This window comes from Cetorhinus maximus, chromosome 21, assembly GCF_964194155.1.
Source record: "Cetorhinus maximus chromosome 21, sCetMax3.hap1.1, whole genome shotgun sequence".
In the NCBI taxonomy this organism is placed as follows: domain Eukaryota; kingdom Metazoa; phylum Chordata; class Chondrichthyes; order Lamniformes; family Cetorhinidae; genus Cetorhinus; species Cetorhinus maximus.
In genome coordinates, this window is record NC_135899.1 from 64,313,550 (window position 1) to 64,327,366 (window position 13,817).

Sequence of the window (13,817 nt, forward strand, 5' to 3'; positions counted from 1 at the left end):
ATCCACTAAACTAAATTCAGATCTCCAACAAATCTTCAACTGAAAACTTAATTGATGTAATTTGTTGTGCTAGGGGAGAAGGATGGAAAAGAGGAGAAAGGGAAGGAAAAAACTTGACACTGTTAAGTGATCAATTACACTCTCAAATATTTAAAGTGCTTAATGGTGGTTTGCATTTTCCAATAAACTTTGAAAGATTAGTTAAAAACTTCACCGTTTCCTAGGGAAGTGGCTAACACATTCTGGGTGTCTCAATGTGACGGCCAGGCTTTATGTCCCAAGTAATCCCTTCTAAATCATTGGGCCAAGTCCCAGTTTAGAAGGCCTCATTCTCAAATATTAAAGCAGGAAACTTAAACGAAAATATTTAAATAATTAGGACAAGCTCAACCAATTGTCTTCTAGGACCACAATTTTTAATTTACATTTCAGTAGAAGGGATCAAGTTACAGGACTTCCTTCCTACTGCAGTCCTGCTGAAGTCCCTGAATGAACGGCAGTCCAGAAACAGAAAATGAACTGCAGCAGATTACAATACGATCTTTGTGATTTCACTCCCAAGTTATACTGCACACTTTGTTTGAAATGTTGTGAAGCAGGTTTGGCACTCTACCAATGCAATATGTATAACTATCATAGGTATAATTGGTCAACTTCAGTGTGAAACAGATAGCTTTAGACTACTGAAGATTGAAATGTCCAGTCAGGTTTTTAATATAGGTAAAAATAGTATTTATCCTTCATCCCTTATTCTGTATTGAAACAGTTTTAATCTAGGTACTCACCGATATAAAGATGTTAAGTAGATTTTCCAGTGTTGGTAGCTGTGGGATAAGCTTCTGTACTACTTTACTAAATGCTTCAAATATTGAATGATCATAAATGCTGGTTAAGTAAAAGCTGATGAAAGGAAAGATAAATCAGTAATATTGAAAACGTATAATCCTACAAAGTCCAAATCTATTCAACCTGCCCACAAGCACATCAACAAAATGCAACCTGCAGAAACTGACAGTATTTCTCACAAATTAAGCCATGGTTTTAAGCCCAACATACTTTAGCTAATACTGTCCTTCATTTAAAAAGAAAGCTACATATTTGTGGCAGAGAAATTCTAGAAATTGAGACTGCACAATTATTACATGATTAAATTCTTTGTAGCCTGCACATAATCAAATCCCTCAAAACCACAACTAAACAACCTGGGCTAGATTTTAGTGTCAACAGATCATGGCAGCATCACTACTCATGTTATCCTTACCAGCACCAGATCTTAATTGTTTCTTTTCTTGTGACTAGAAGGATGGGTTTAAAAAGGCTTAAGAGTTTGTACAAGAAATCATTTCACAGATTCTTGTTCGGTTACCAGAAAGTGGCCCATTCAGGAAAAATGCCTCTCCTTTTTGATAGGCCTCAGATACTTAAGCCAGAATGATCAGTTTCTGAACCCAATGGTTTACAATTTGAATAAACTGCAAGGCTGTAATGTAACAAAATAAATGTGCTGTGGATGCAGTGTATTCAAACTCATGGTTAGCAGGTTTCTACTCAACTCCTCACATGATGAGTTACTAATCTTGTATTAGTCATGGAAAGAAATTGTTGAAATTATATTGTTGAAATGACATATACTTTCCAACAAGCAAGCTTTGAAAAGAATAAGGAGCTAGGTATATGCCTTTGCATTAATAATAAATTTCAAGATCATCTCCATGCATCATTTAACTAGAGAAAGACAGCAAAAATAATATCCTTATAGTGCCATAAACAAGTTCACTGGTTAAAGGCACAATTGGTCCCCAGGAACTGCCCAAGTTTACCCATTTGACATTGTCTCTTTCCTAGTTCATAGGCATTAAGTGGATTAAATTAGTTAGAAAAAGTAAACTAAAGCTACATACAAAGGAAAGGACAGAAATTGAGGATCAGCACGCTACAAAAACAAATATTTAATGTTGAATTAAAATTAGTGTTTAGTTTAGTAGTTTAAGGCTATGTCACAAACTTATTTTAATAACTGTCTTAAAGTATTATGAGCATTTGCTTAATTGCCACAAGCTGAAAATGAATAAACTAGTTGTTCTGAAGATATTAGACTTTCCCTAGGTGCACTGGCAGCACAAAACATTACAAACGGGAAACGTAGAGAAATATGTTCAAGAGATCTGGGCTGCAATCATCCTAAAGCAGTCATTGAGGCAATTTAGGAAAAGCTATCCTTGCATAACAAGATAAAACTAAGCTTAGTACTTGCAAGTTACTTCAAGATTGGTTGATGCTCTTTTAAACAATTCGATAGAGGAAGTATTATGAAACAGGGTGTTCCGTTTAGAATTGAAAATAGTTCATTATTCTTGTCATGAACAATAACTGACACCGAGGTGTCAAATAAAAAAAACGGTTCAGATTTTCAGTATTTACAAAAATTGGAAAATGTTGGAAATACAACTCTGGTCAGCCAGCATCTGACTTTTTTCTGCATAGTTCAGTGACCTTGATTTTGTGCCATAATTTGCTGGAAAAGAGCTGCTAGCAGCATAGTGAAAGCAACAGGGCATCTGGGACATGAGTGAATGGTGGGCCCAACAGTGGATGTGCTTAGCCAATGAAATTTAAGTATTGAGAAAAAAAGATGAATGACCAAGGAGATGAATTAGAGTTAAATCAGGTACAGAAAGGGAGATTGAGGAAAAAAATTGGATTAAGAGGAGAAAGAAGGAAAAGAAAAAATTGCAAATATTTAAAATTTGACATTTTTAAAATCTAATGTTCAGTAGGTTTCATGAAGAGGTTCTGAGTCTTGTATGGTTGAACTTAAGTGTTTATTGATAAAACAAAACTATGCACATATATACATATATATAGTCCAAGCTGAGAGCTAACTCCATGCTTGCTTCTACACAGGTCTCTGTCCAGTCCACAGCTGACTCTAGTCTCAGGTCATGTGTCACTTTACATCACACTGAGTCAGATACCCTTGTACTACACGAAGAACAATTTACCAACTGTAGGAATGACAATCCAGTTTACATTGTTAATGCATTAAGAATTACTGCATTAAGAATTATTGCTTTGTTAAAAAGGTACTTACATTTAACCATGATAACTATTATACCTATTAAATTAACTGCAAATTTGACAGGGTAAGGATGAAATTCTGTTTAGGTGAAGCAAATTGTGGAACAAGTTTTGGGAAGTTGCAATTTACGACATCTCTTAATCCCCAGAACTTGTTGGACAATTTGCACATTAATAGCAGAGTGCATTAACAGCACATTGTTATTTCTACAGCAAAATTATAAAATACCTTAGGATTTAGAGCAGGCAAATGCTGGAAGCAGCGATTCTGAAGTAAATACCAAGAGTGTAATAATTACTCCAACAATTTTTTTTCATACCAATGGTTAATTACAACATAAATGCACCATTTTTTCCAAGGGGGAATATATCTTTCATATCAAAAAGCCTGACACCAATGCAGCAGTTACTCTGTCATCCACATTGCTTACCTCAGGTGGAGTTTCTCTAAACCAGCATCAGCAAGATCATCATTGGCTCGCTGGTGAATGTCTCTTTGGGTTTCTATCTTGTGATCATCTGACAAACCATCTACTTTGTGGATGAATACTTCAAAGTTGATTTCGGGATTGACTTTGTATGCTCTGGATACTGTCAGGTGAAGTCTTGCTAGAGCTTCCATATAATCATCCTGCCAAGGACACAACATTCATCAGTAAGCGGACATTAGCAAGGAGAACACCACAAACTACGTTACACCATCAGCATCAAAAAGAAATTTCGAACCAATAAAAAGCAAACAAAAACCAGTCATCTGCTTTCATGAAACAGTGACCTCTATACCACTATTTTTCAACATCTGATTTTTCTGTCAACTAACCAAGCAGCGGTTCAAATCACTAATGTGGCCATTAATGGCACATAATTTTGTTTCATTTCTTGTTTGGGGTGTGGGGGGGGGGGGGGGGGGGGGGGGGGACGTGAGGTAGAAGAATAAGAAATGCAGATTGGATTCCAGTTGATTTTATTATTAACTATTTCATGCACTGTTCAGACCATGTAAAATGTTTTGCCCAGAGGCCAAAATGCCAAGTCTGGCAGTAATAGCAATTCAAATTTATTGTTGCAGCAGGAGGTAGCAGTATGAGTTCTGAAGTATCTGGGTTTAAATTAATTTTCAAGGTGACAGCAACTCTTGTCCCTTCTGCAATTTTGTCAAAAAATGAACTTTCAACTAATCTTACATATTTTTAACCGCAGCAAGTTGTGCCCTTAACCAAAGTTGAGAATCACAATGTTACAGCACTGAATCAAACTATTTGCCCCATCAAATCTGCAGAGGGGAGGCAGTGGTGTAGTGGTATTGTCACTGGACTAGTAATCCAGACACTCAGGGTAATGCTCTGCACACCCAAGTTCAAATCCCACCACGGCAGATGGTGGAATTTGAATTCAATAAATATCTGGAAATAAAAGTCTAATGATGACCATAAGACCATCGTCAATTGTCATAAAGCCCATCTGGTTCACTAATGTCCTTAAAAAGGGAAGAAAATCTGCTGCCTTACCTTCTCTGGCCTACATGTGACTCCAGACTCTTTACTGCCCTCTCAGTTGTATCAAATCACTAAAGACAAGTCCAAAGGAATGAAACCGGACAGACCACCTGGCACCAGAAAAGAACAATGGCAAACCATGTCAAACCTACAAAGTCCTCTACTAACATCAGAGGGCTTGTGTGAAAATTGAGACAGCTGTCTCAAGACTAGTCAAGCAAAAGCCTGACATTCATACTCTCAGAATCATACCTTACAGATAATGACCTAGACACCACCATCACCATCTCTGTCCCACCAGCAGGACAGACCAAGCATAGGTGGCGGCACAGTGTTACGCAGCAGGAGGGAGTTGCCCTGGGAGTCCTCAGCATCAACTCCAGACCCCATGAAGTCTCATGTCATCAGGTCAAACATGGATGACAAAACCTCCTGCTGATTACCACATACTGCACCTCCCTCAGCTAATGAATCAGTACTCTGCCATGTTGAACACCACTTGGGAGGAAGTACTGAAGGTGGCAAGGGTGCAGAATGTGCTCTGTACAGGGACTCCAGTGTCCATCACCAAGAGTGACTCAGTAGCACCACTAAAAACCGAGTTGCCTAAAGGACATAGCTGCTAGACTGGGTCTGCAGGTGGTGAGGGAACCAAGAGGGAAAAACATGCTTGACCTCATCCTCACCAACCTCCCTGCCACTGATACATCTGTCCCTGACAGTATCAGTAGGAGTAACCGCTGCACAGTCCTTGTGGAGACAAAGTCCCATCTTCACATTGAGGATACCCTCCATTGTGTTGTGTGGCACTACCACCATGCTTTTGGGGTAAATTTTGAACTGATCTAGAAACGCAAGACTGAGCATCCATGATGCACTGTGGGCCATCAGCAGCAGAAGAATTGTAGTCAACCACAATCTGTGACCTCATCGCCTGCCATATCCCCAACTCTCCCATTACCACAAATCCAGGGGAACACCACCGGTTCAATGCCGAGTACAGGAGAGCATACCAGGAGCAACACCAAGCATGCCTAAAAATGAGGTGTCAAACCGGTGAAGCTACACCACAGGACTGGCTGTGCGCCAAACAGCATAAGCAGCTAGCAACAGACACAGCTAAACAATTCCACAACCAATGGATCAGGTCTAAACTCTGCAGTCCTCCTACATACAGTCATGAATGGTGGAGAAAATTTAAACAACTCACTGGAGTAGAAGGCTCCACAAATATCCCCATCCTCAATGATGGGGGAGCCCAGCATATCAGTGCAAAAGATAAGACTGAAGCATTTGCAACCATCTTCAGCCAGAAGTGCCAAGTGGATAATCCATCTCACCCTGCGACAGATGTCTCCAGCATCACCAGAGGTCAGACTGACTGGCCTGTAATTTCCTGGTCTATCCTTTCCTCCCTTTTTTTAATAATGGGACAACATTAGCACTCCTCCAGTCCTCTGGCACCTCACCTGTGGCCAGAGTGGATTTGAAAATTACTGCCAGGGCCCCTAATATCTCTTCCCTTGCATCCCTCAACAGCCTAGGATACATCTCATCCGGGCCTGCAGATTTGCCCACTTTTAAGGCTGCTAAAACTGCCAGTACCTCCTCCCTCTCTATGTTAATTTCCTCTAATATTTCACAGTCCTCCGCTCTGACGTCTATATCTGCGTTGTCCTTTTCCACTGTGAAGACCAATGCAAAATATTCATTAAGGACTGTACCCACATCCTCCGGGTCCACACACACATTACCTCAATGGTCCCTAATTGGCCCTACCCTTTCCTAGTAATTCTCTTGCTCTTTATATATTTAAAAAACCCCTTTTGGGTTTTCCTTCATTCTAACCACCATTGCTTTCTCATGCACGCTTAGCTTTCCTAATTTCCTTTTTAAGATCCCCCTGCACTTTTTATACTCCCCTAGTGACTCTGCAGCATTGAGCGCTTGGTATCTGCCATAAACTGCTCTTTTTTTTCTTAACCCTAACCTTTATGTCCCTTGACATCCAGGGTTCTCCAGACTTGGTCCCTGTCTTTACACCAACATATTTGCCCTGTACTCACTATTTCCTCCTTGAATGCCTCCCACTGCTCTGACAGAGTTTTATCTGCAAGTAGCTGATCCCAGTCCACTTGGGTCAAATTGTATTTCATCTTAGTAAAATTAGCCTTTCCCCAGTTTAGAAATTTTATTCCCGGCCCAACCTTACCCTTTTCCATAACTATCCTAAATCTGAGTTATGATCACTATCACCAAAATCTCCCCGACTGATGCACCTTACATCTGCCCGGACTCATTTCCGAATATTAAGTCCAGAACTGCCCCCTCCCTTGTTGGGCTTTCTACTTTCTCCTGGATGCAACATAAGAATGTTGCTCCCTCCCTACCTTGCACACAAACTATCCCAGTTAATATTTGGGTAGTTAAAATCCCCTACTATTACTGCCTTATTATTCTTACACTTCTCTGAAATTTGATTACTTATTTGATCCTCTCTCTCCCTGACTGTTTGGGAGCCTATAGTACACACCCAACAGCGTGTTTGCCCCTTTTGTGTTTTTTTACTTCTACCCATATGGCCTCAATTGATGGCCCTTCCAAGATATCATCCCTCCTCAATGCGAAATTGATTCCTTGATCAATATTGTGACCCCCAACTCCACTTTTATCCCCCTCTCTACCTGGTCTAAATACCCTGCAACTAGCAATGTTGAGCTGCTGATTCTGCCCTTTTAGCCAAGTCTCAGTCATAGCTATGATATCATACTCCCATCTGTGCCCTCAGCTCACCTATCTTATTCCTCAGGATCTTTGCATTAAAATATATTCCATTTAGCCTTGCTAAACTTTCTTCATTCTTATCTAGCCCAAGTTTCCTCTGCCTTCCAGACTCACTCACTAGCGTTATAGCTTCTAATTACATCTCAGCTTCTCTCCCCTCTGAACTACTTTTCAGGATCCCACCCCCCCTGCCAATTTAGTTTAAATACACCCTAACTGCATTAGCAAACCTTCCTGCAAGGATGTTGGTCTCATTCCTGTCCAGATGTAACCTGTCCAACTGTACAGGTCCCATTACCCCAGAAACGGTCCCAATATCCCAGGAATCTAAAGCCCTTCTCCTGCACCATCTCTCCAGCCACACATTAATCTTCTCTATCCTTCAGTTCCTATATTCACTACTGCGGGGCACCGGGAGTAATCCGGAGTTTACTACCTTTGAAGTCCTGCTTTTTAAAATTTCCTACCTAACTCCCTAAAGTCTGCTTGCAGGACCTGATTTCTCTTTCTTCCTATGTCATTGATCCCAACATGGACCATAACCTCTGGCTGTTCCCCCTCCCCCTTCAGAATGTCATACAGCCGTTCCGTGACATCCTTGACCCTGGCACCCGGGAGGCAACACATCATCCCGGAGTAACATCTATGGCCGTAGAAACACCTGACTATTCCCCTCACTAACAAATCCCCTACCACTATTGCCCTTCCACACTTCTTCCTCCCCCTGAGCAGCTGAACCACCCATGATGTCATGGCCTTGGCTCTGGTCACACTCACTTTTTCCCCAAGGCCAAAAAACGGTTTGCAAGCGTGATGCACACGGATTCCCCTCAGTACCTGACTGCTCTTGGTGACCACATCCTGAAACTTGCTATCCACGTACCTCTCAGTGTCATGAATGCACTGTACTGCCCCCAGCCGTAGCTCAAGCTCCAAAATCCAGACCTCGAGTTGCTCTAGTCAGAGGCACCCTCTGCATACATGGTCAAAAAGACCACCAGGAACGACCAGGATATCCCACATAGCGCAGGATATGCAAATCACTGGACTGAGCTCCCCAGACATATCTTAACTAAATAGAATATGGACTCTTGCTTTTATTTTACCCTTACTCCTCCCTTAGTGTAGGCTAGATGCTAGATTCTCTACATAGACTAGGTCCTCTAGGTGCTGCTGACTGCCTGTCCCAGGGTCCACCTCTCAAACTCTCCTCACACCTCTCCGCACTTTTAGCCCCCGCTGTTCTCATCAATTCTGAGTTAACTCCAGCTGAAGGCACTGGATACTGCATTGGCTATAGGCTCTGACAATATTCTGGCAACTGTGCCGAAGACCTTTGCTCCAGAACTTGCAGCACCCCTAGCCAAGCTGTTCCAGTACAGCTACATCTACCCGGCAATGTGGAAAATTGCCCAGGAATGTCCTGTACACAAAAAGCAGGTCAAATCCAACCCAGCCATTTACCACCCCATCAATCCATTCTCAATCATCAGTAAAGTGATGGAAAGGATCATCAACAGTGCTATCAAGCAGCACTTGCTTAGCAGTAACCTGCTCACTGGTGCTCAGTTTGGGTTCAGCTAGGTTCACTCAGCTCCTGACCTCATTACAGCCTTGATTCAAACATGGACAAAAGAGCTGAACTCCAGAGGTGAGGTGAGAGTGACTGCCCTCGACATCAAGGCAGCTTTTGACAGAGTGTGACATCAAGGAGCTCTAGCAAAACTGGAGTCAATGGGAATCAGGGGGAATACCCTCCGCTGGTTGGAGTCATACCTAGCACAAAGGAAGATGGTTTAGTTGTTGGAGGTCAATCATCTCAGTTCCATGACATCACTCCAGGAGTTCCTCAGGGTAGTGTCCTAGGCCCAACCATCTTTAGCTGCTTCAATGGCCTTCCTTCCATCATAAGGTCAGAAGTGGGGATGTTCGTTGATGATGGCACAACGTTCAGCACCATTCGCGACTCCTCAGATACTGAAGCAGTCCAAGTCCAAATGCAGCAAGACCCAGATAATATCCAGGCTTGGGCTGACAAGTGGCAAGTAACATTCACGGCACACAAGTGCCAGGCAATGGCCATCTCCAACAAGAGAGAATCTAACCATCATCCCCCATTCATTGGCTTTACCATCGATGAATCTGCCACCAACAACATCCTGAGGGCTACCATTGACCAGAAACTGAATTGGACGAGCCATAAGCATACTGTGTCTACAAGAGCAGATCAGAGGCTAGGAATCCTGAGGCGAGTAACTTACCTTCCGATTCCGCAAAGTCTGCCCACCATCTACAGGGCACAGGTCAGGAGTGTGATGGAATACTCTCCATTTGCCTGGACAAGTGCAGCTCTAACAACACCCAAGAACCTTAACACCATTCAGGACAAAGCCACCCACTTGAATGGCACCCCATCTGCAAACATTTACTCCCTCCACCACCAACGCACAATGGCAACAGTGTGCATCGTCTACAAGAGTTCAACAAGGCTCCTTAGACAGCACCTTCCAAACCCACGACCACTACCATTTAGAAGGTCAAGGGCAGCAGACACATGGGAACACCACCACCTGGAAGTTTCCCTCCAAGCCACTCACTTGGAAATATATCGGCATTCCTTCACGGTCGCTGGGTCAAAACCCTGGAACTCCAACCCCCTTAACAGTACTGTGGATGTATCTACACCACAGGGACTGCAGTAGTTCACCACCACATTGTCAAGGGCGACAAGGGATGGGCAATAAATGCTGTCCTAGCCAGCAACTGCCACACCCTATGAATGAATAAAAACAAAGATGAGCTGTACCTATTTTTAGTACACAACCCACAAACATAAAAGAAATAAAACAAAAGCAAGCTCAAAAGGCATTCTTTTCAAATTTCTCCTCTTACCTGCTCTGCCCTGAAGGCAGTTAGATACTCACTTTTCATTTCCACATTTCAAAAAGCACTCACCCCCAAATGAGCATTTCTCCACTTGAGTAGCACTGAGCTATTCAACATCCAGTCAAATTCTCTCCTACCCAATGTCTACATTCAAACAAACAGTTTTAAGGTTGCCTTAATTAAAATTGCTGTTTTTTTGTAAAAGGATGAAACACAACCTATTTTGTTCCCACACATATACACCCGACAGGCATTGCTGAACAAGAATACTTGAACAACTTCCTAGTTTGGTGGGAGGAGGGATGGGGAAATGGAGGCCAATTCAAGAGATACAGGACCAAACTAGGGGCCTCACTTCTTTATGCTGCTCTTACCTTTTTAACAATGGTGGGGGGGGGGGGGGGGGGGGGTTGTTATGGGGAGCTAATCAGGTAAAAGAATATTCCCCGCTCATTTGGCAGCATCAGGTATCTTTGCAAGTGCTCATGGATCAAATGTGAATTTGACAAGAGTGCAAATCTCATTTAGTAACAACTTTCTTTTTTAATCACTCATTATAAAATAAAATTGTTTTTCAGAACAGCAGAATACAGTATTCAATTAACTTTTCAGTGAAAATGATTGCTGCTTTTGGTTAAGGCGCTGTCTGTTAATTCAATAATAGATTTGTAAAACATATGTCTCAGTAGAGTGACCAATGTACAAAGATGAATTTGCCCCTATAAACAAAAGTTCTGACTAATTTTGTACCTTTTCTAAGATGCCTTATTGCCATTTAGTTATTTATCTCAAGGTTTTTTGTGAACACACACTCTTTCCTCTCTGATGGGGCAGACAGGTGACTTTCTCTTACGTCTCTACAAATACCTCTCTGCAACTAGCACATTGTGTGGAACAGTTTACATTTCTTGAGCTCTGTGCTATAACAGTTTGGTGTGTCAATGCCCTATCCCCCTGCATCACTGAGTAGACCTTCTTTTACTAATTTCTTAATTAGACAGAACATGTACAGAAACAGAACTATGGTTTTCCACTAAACTCATCCACATCAGGTGAGAAGGGGGAATAAACATAGCTGCAACATTCTGTTAGCACTTCACATTCTACCATATGCTTTGTAATCCACTAAATTTCAAAATAATTTAGCAGTTTTATGCAAGTATAAAAGCAAAAAACTGCGTGCGGATGCTGGAAATCCAAAACAAGAACAAAAATACCTGGAAAAACACAGGTCTGGCAGCATTAGAGGAACACAGTTAACATTGAATCCGCATGACTCTTCAACAGAAGTGAAAATAGAAGAGAGGTGAAATATAAGCTGGTTTAAGGGGGGGGGGGGTACAGGTAGAGGGCCAGCGATAGGTGGAGATAGCCAAAAGATGTCACAGACAAAAGGACAAAGAGGTGTTGAAGGTGGTGATATTATCCAAGGAATGTGCTAATTAAGGGTAGAAAGCAGGACAAGCAAGGTACAGATAGCCCTAGTAGGGGTGGGGTGGGGTGAAGGAATCGAAAAAGGCTAAAAGGTAGAGATAAAACAATGGATGGAAATACATTTTAAAATAATTCACTCGAATCGTTAACTGTGTTCCTCTCCGCAGATGCTGCCAGACCTGAGTTTTTTCTGGTATTTTTGTTTTTGTTATGCAAGTATAAATTTGATTTAAAAGGTATATTAACTATGAAAAGACAAAAATAAGGTGAATTCATTTGTGATGAAAAATAGCAATATAAAACGTACACATTTCTCCAATTGAAAACAGATTATCTGGCAAAACAAATTGCGCCTGTAGAACTAATAACTACTTTCCAGAAAAGTGGAAAGGACAAGCCAGGTATTAAAAATTAAACACCAGATTCAAATCTCATGAGTGTCATTTACTACAAACTAAATTGCACATGACTGTTCAGCTGAGAAACAACATTACTGGATCAATAATTTAAATATAAGCTCAGAATTTGTTGGGAAAATAACCGAGTTTAAAATGTTTGTTATTATTAATGTGCAAATAACCCAAATTTGTGGCACAAAGAGATACAGTGAGTGTTGCAAATTGCTGGTCAATTTGTGCTGCTCTACCTTTAGCCTTGCCAAAACAGAAGTGTGTTGTCAATTTGCCCGTGATTTTGGAGAATTTGCTGCATTTACACTGTTAAAACAAATTAACCTCACCACAAAAAGTTAGAACTGTACTTGAGTGTTTAATGACAAGATTTATGTCCTTGCAATGCCAAGTTAATCTCTGCTGGCACAGAAAGGGAACAATTGAAAATGTGGAGTCTCATTCCTGCAGGTAGTAATTTATTCCTAGAGTTTTTTTAAAAATGTAAACTAGCTTTTTTTCTCCCTTACCTTACCTTTTCGCCCTCCCATTCAATCTTTCTGTCTCTCAATTTCTCGGAGTCTTGACTCCAGAATCTTTGAATGTTTTTAAGACAGAGCTAGATAGATTCTTGATAAGGGGGTGAAAGGTTATCAGGGGCAGACAGGAATGTGGAGTTGAAGTTACATTCAGATCAGCCATGATCTTACTGGATGGCGGAACAGGCTCAAAGGGCCAAGTGGCCTACTCCTGCTCCTAATTCAAATGTTCATCCTATTTCCTTCTTCTGTTATTCCTCATTCTTAATTTTTAAATCTCACTAGTTATTGAGATATTGTTGGACCCATCGTTCGCCAAGGTCCCAGATGCTCTGTTCAGATGGTAAACTGACCTCCTGTAGCATTTTACACATAGGGAGTCAAGACCAAGTGTTATATTCAGGAAAAGCACGGTGGGGATATTTAAACCAAGGCGCATAGATGTTATCAATCCCAATTTTAAAATCAATAATTCTGCTCTTATGTCAATCACACCTTCTGTCAGTGGTGGCACTACATTAACTTCACCAGAGGTAGGTTACAGCATGGCAAATTTGCATAAGCAGTTTCCATTACAAACACAGACATCAGAATTTAGAACAAAGATATGACCAGAAGTTTGTGCTGATGGAAGATTCTTAATGTAGATTCTGCTTCACATTAGCCTGACCCTGAAACTAACTATAACTGCATAGTATTCTAATTTAACATTGTAGGCAGTCATCAGTGACAGGACGTTATCTGTTACTATCGTTTGAGAAACTCCACTACTCGATTTATCCAGAAATGGATTATGGGATGGGGCTCACTTTTATTCACAAGCTCCAATTCAAGGTTTATTTCAGAAGCTCAGGGTTAGCAGAAAAAAGGAACCATAACCATCATGCTATTTATGTAGCATGTTTCCTTGTCTGATTCAGACCAAACTGTTTCTACAAACCAAAGACTAAATTAGTATAACTGCTATGCTACCCATTTGATCTCCACTAGCAGATTCTGCATATGTCCCAATCCCAAAAAAATGCTGACCAAGACTAAAATATCCATCCATAGCATTTAATCCCATATTACCCCTCAGCAGCATCCAACCAATATAACAAGGATACGAAGGGAAGTAAATGTAGCACATGCCAGAAGATAATCATGCTGTTATTCATGGTGAGTTAAGAGTTGACATTGTTCCAAATTTGACTGTGCTACATGGCAGTACA

The 13,817-nt window shown here is 41.2% G+C and overlaps 1 protein-coding gene across 1 annotated transcript in view; it reads right to left on the reverse strand.

The window, feature by feature from the left end:
- The window catches only part of rragca (Ras-related GTP binding Ca), a 45,252-nt gene that overhangs the window by 5,500 nt on the left and 25,935 nt on the right, over positions 1–13,817 (reverse strand). The window contains exons 2-3 of the mRNA XM_078567005.1: positions 3,510–3,709; positions 786–900 (exon numbers count right to left, since the gene is read on the reverse strand). Of these exons, the coding sequence (XP_078423131.1) occupies positions 786–900; positions 3,510–3,709 (315 nt within the window). The remainder of the gene's footprint in view (positions 1–785; positions 901–3,509; positions 3,710–13,817) is intronic.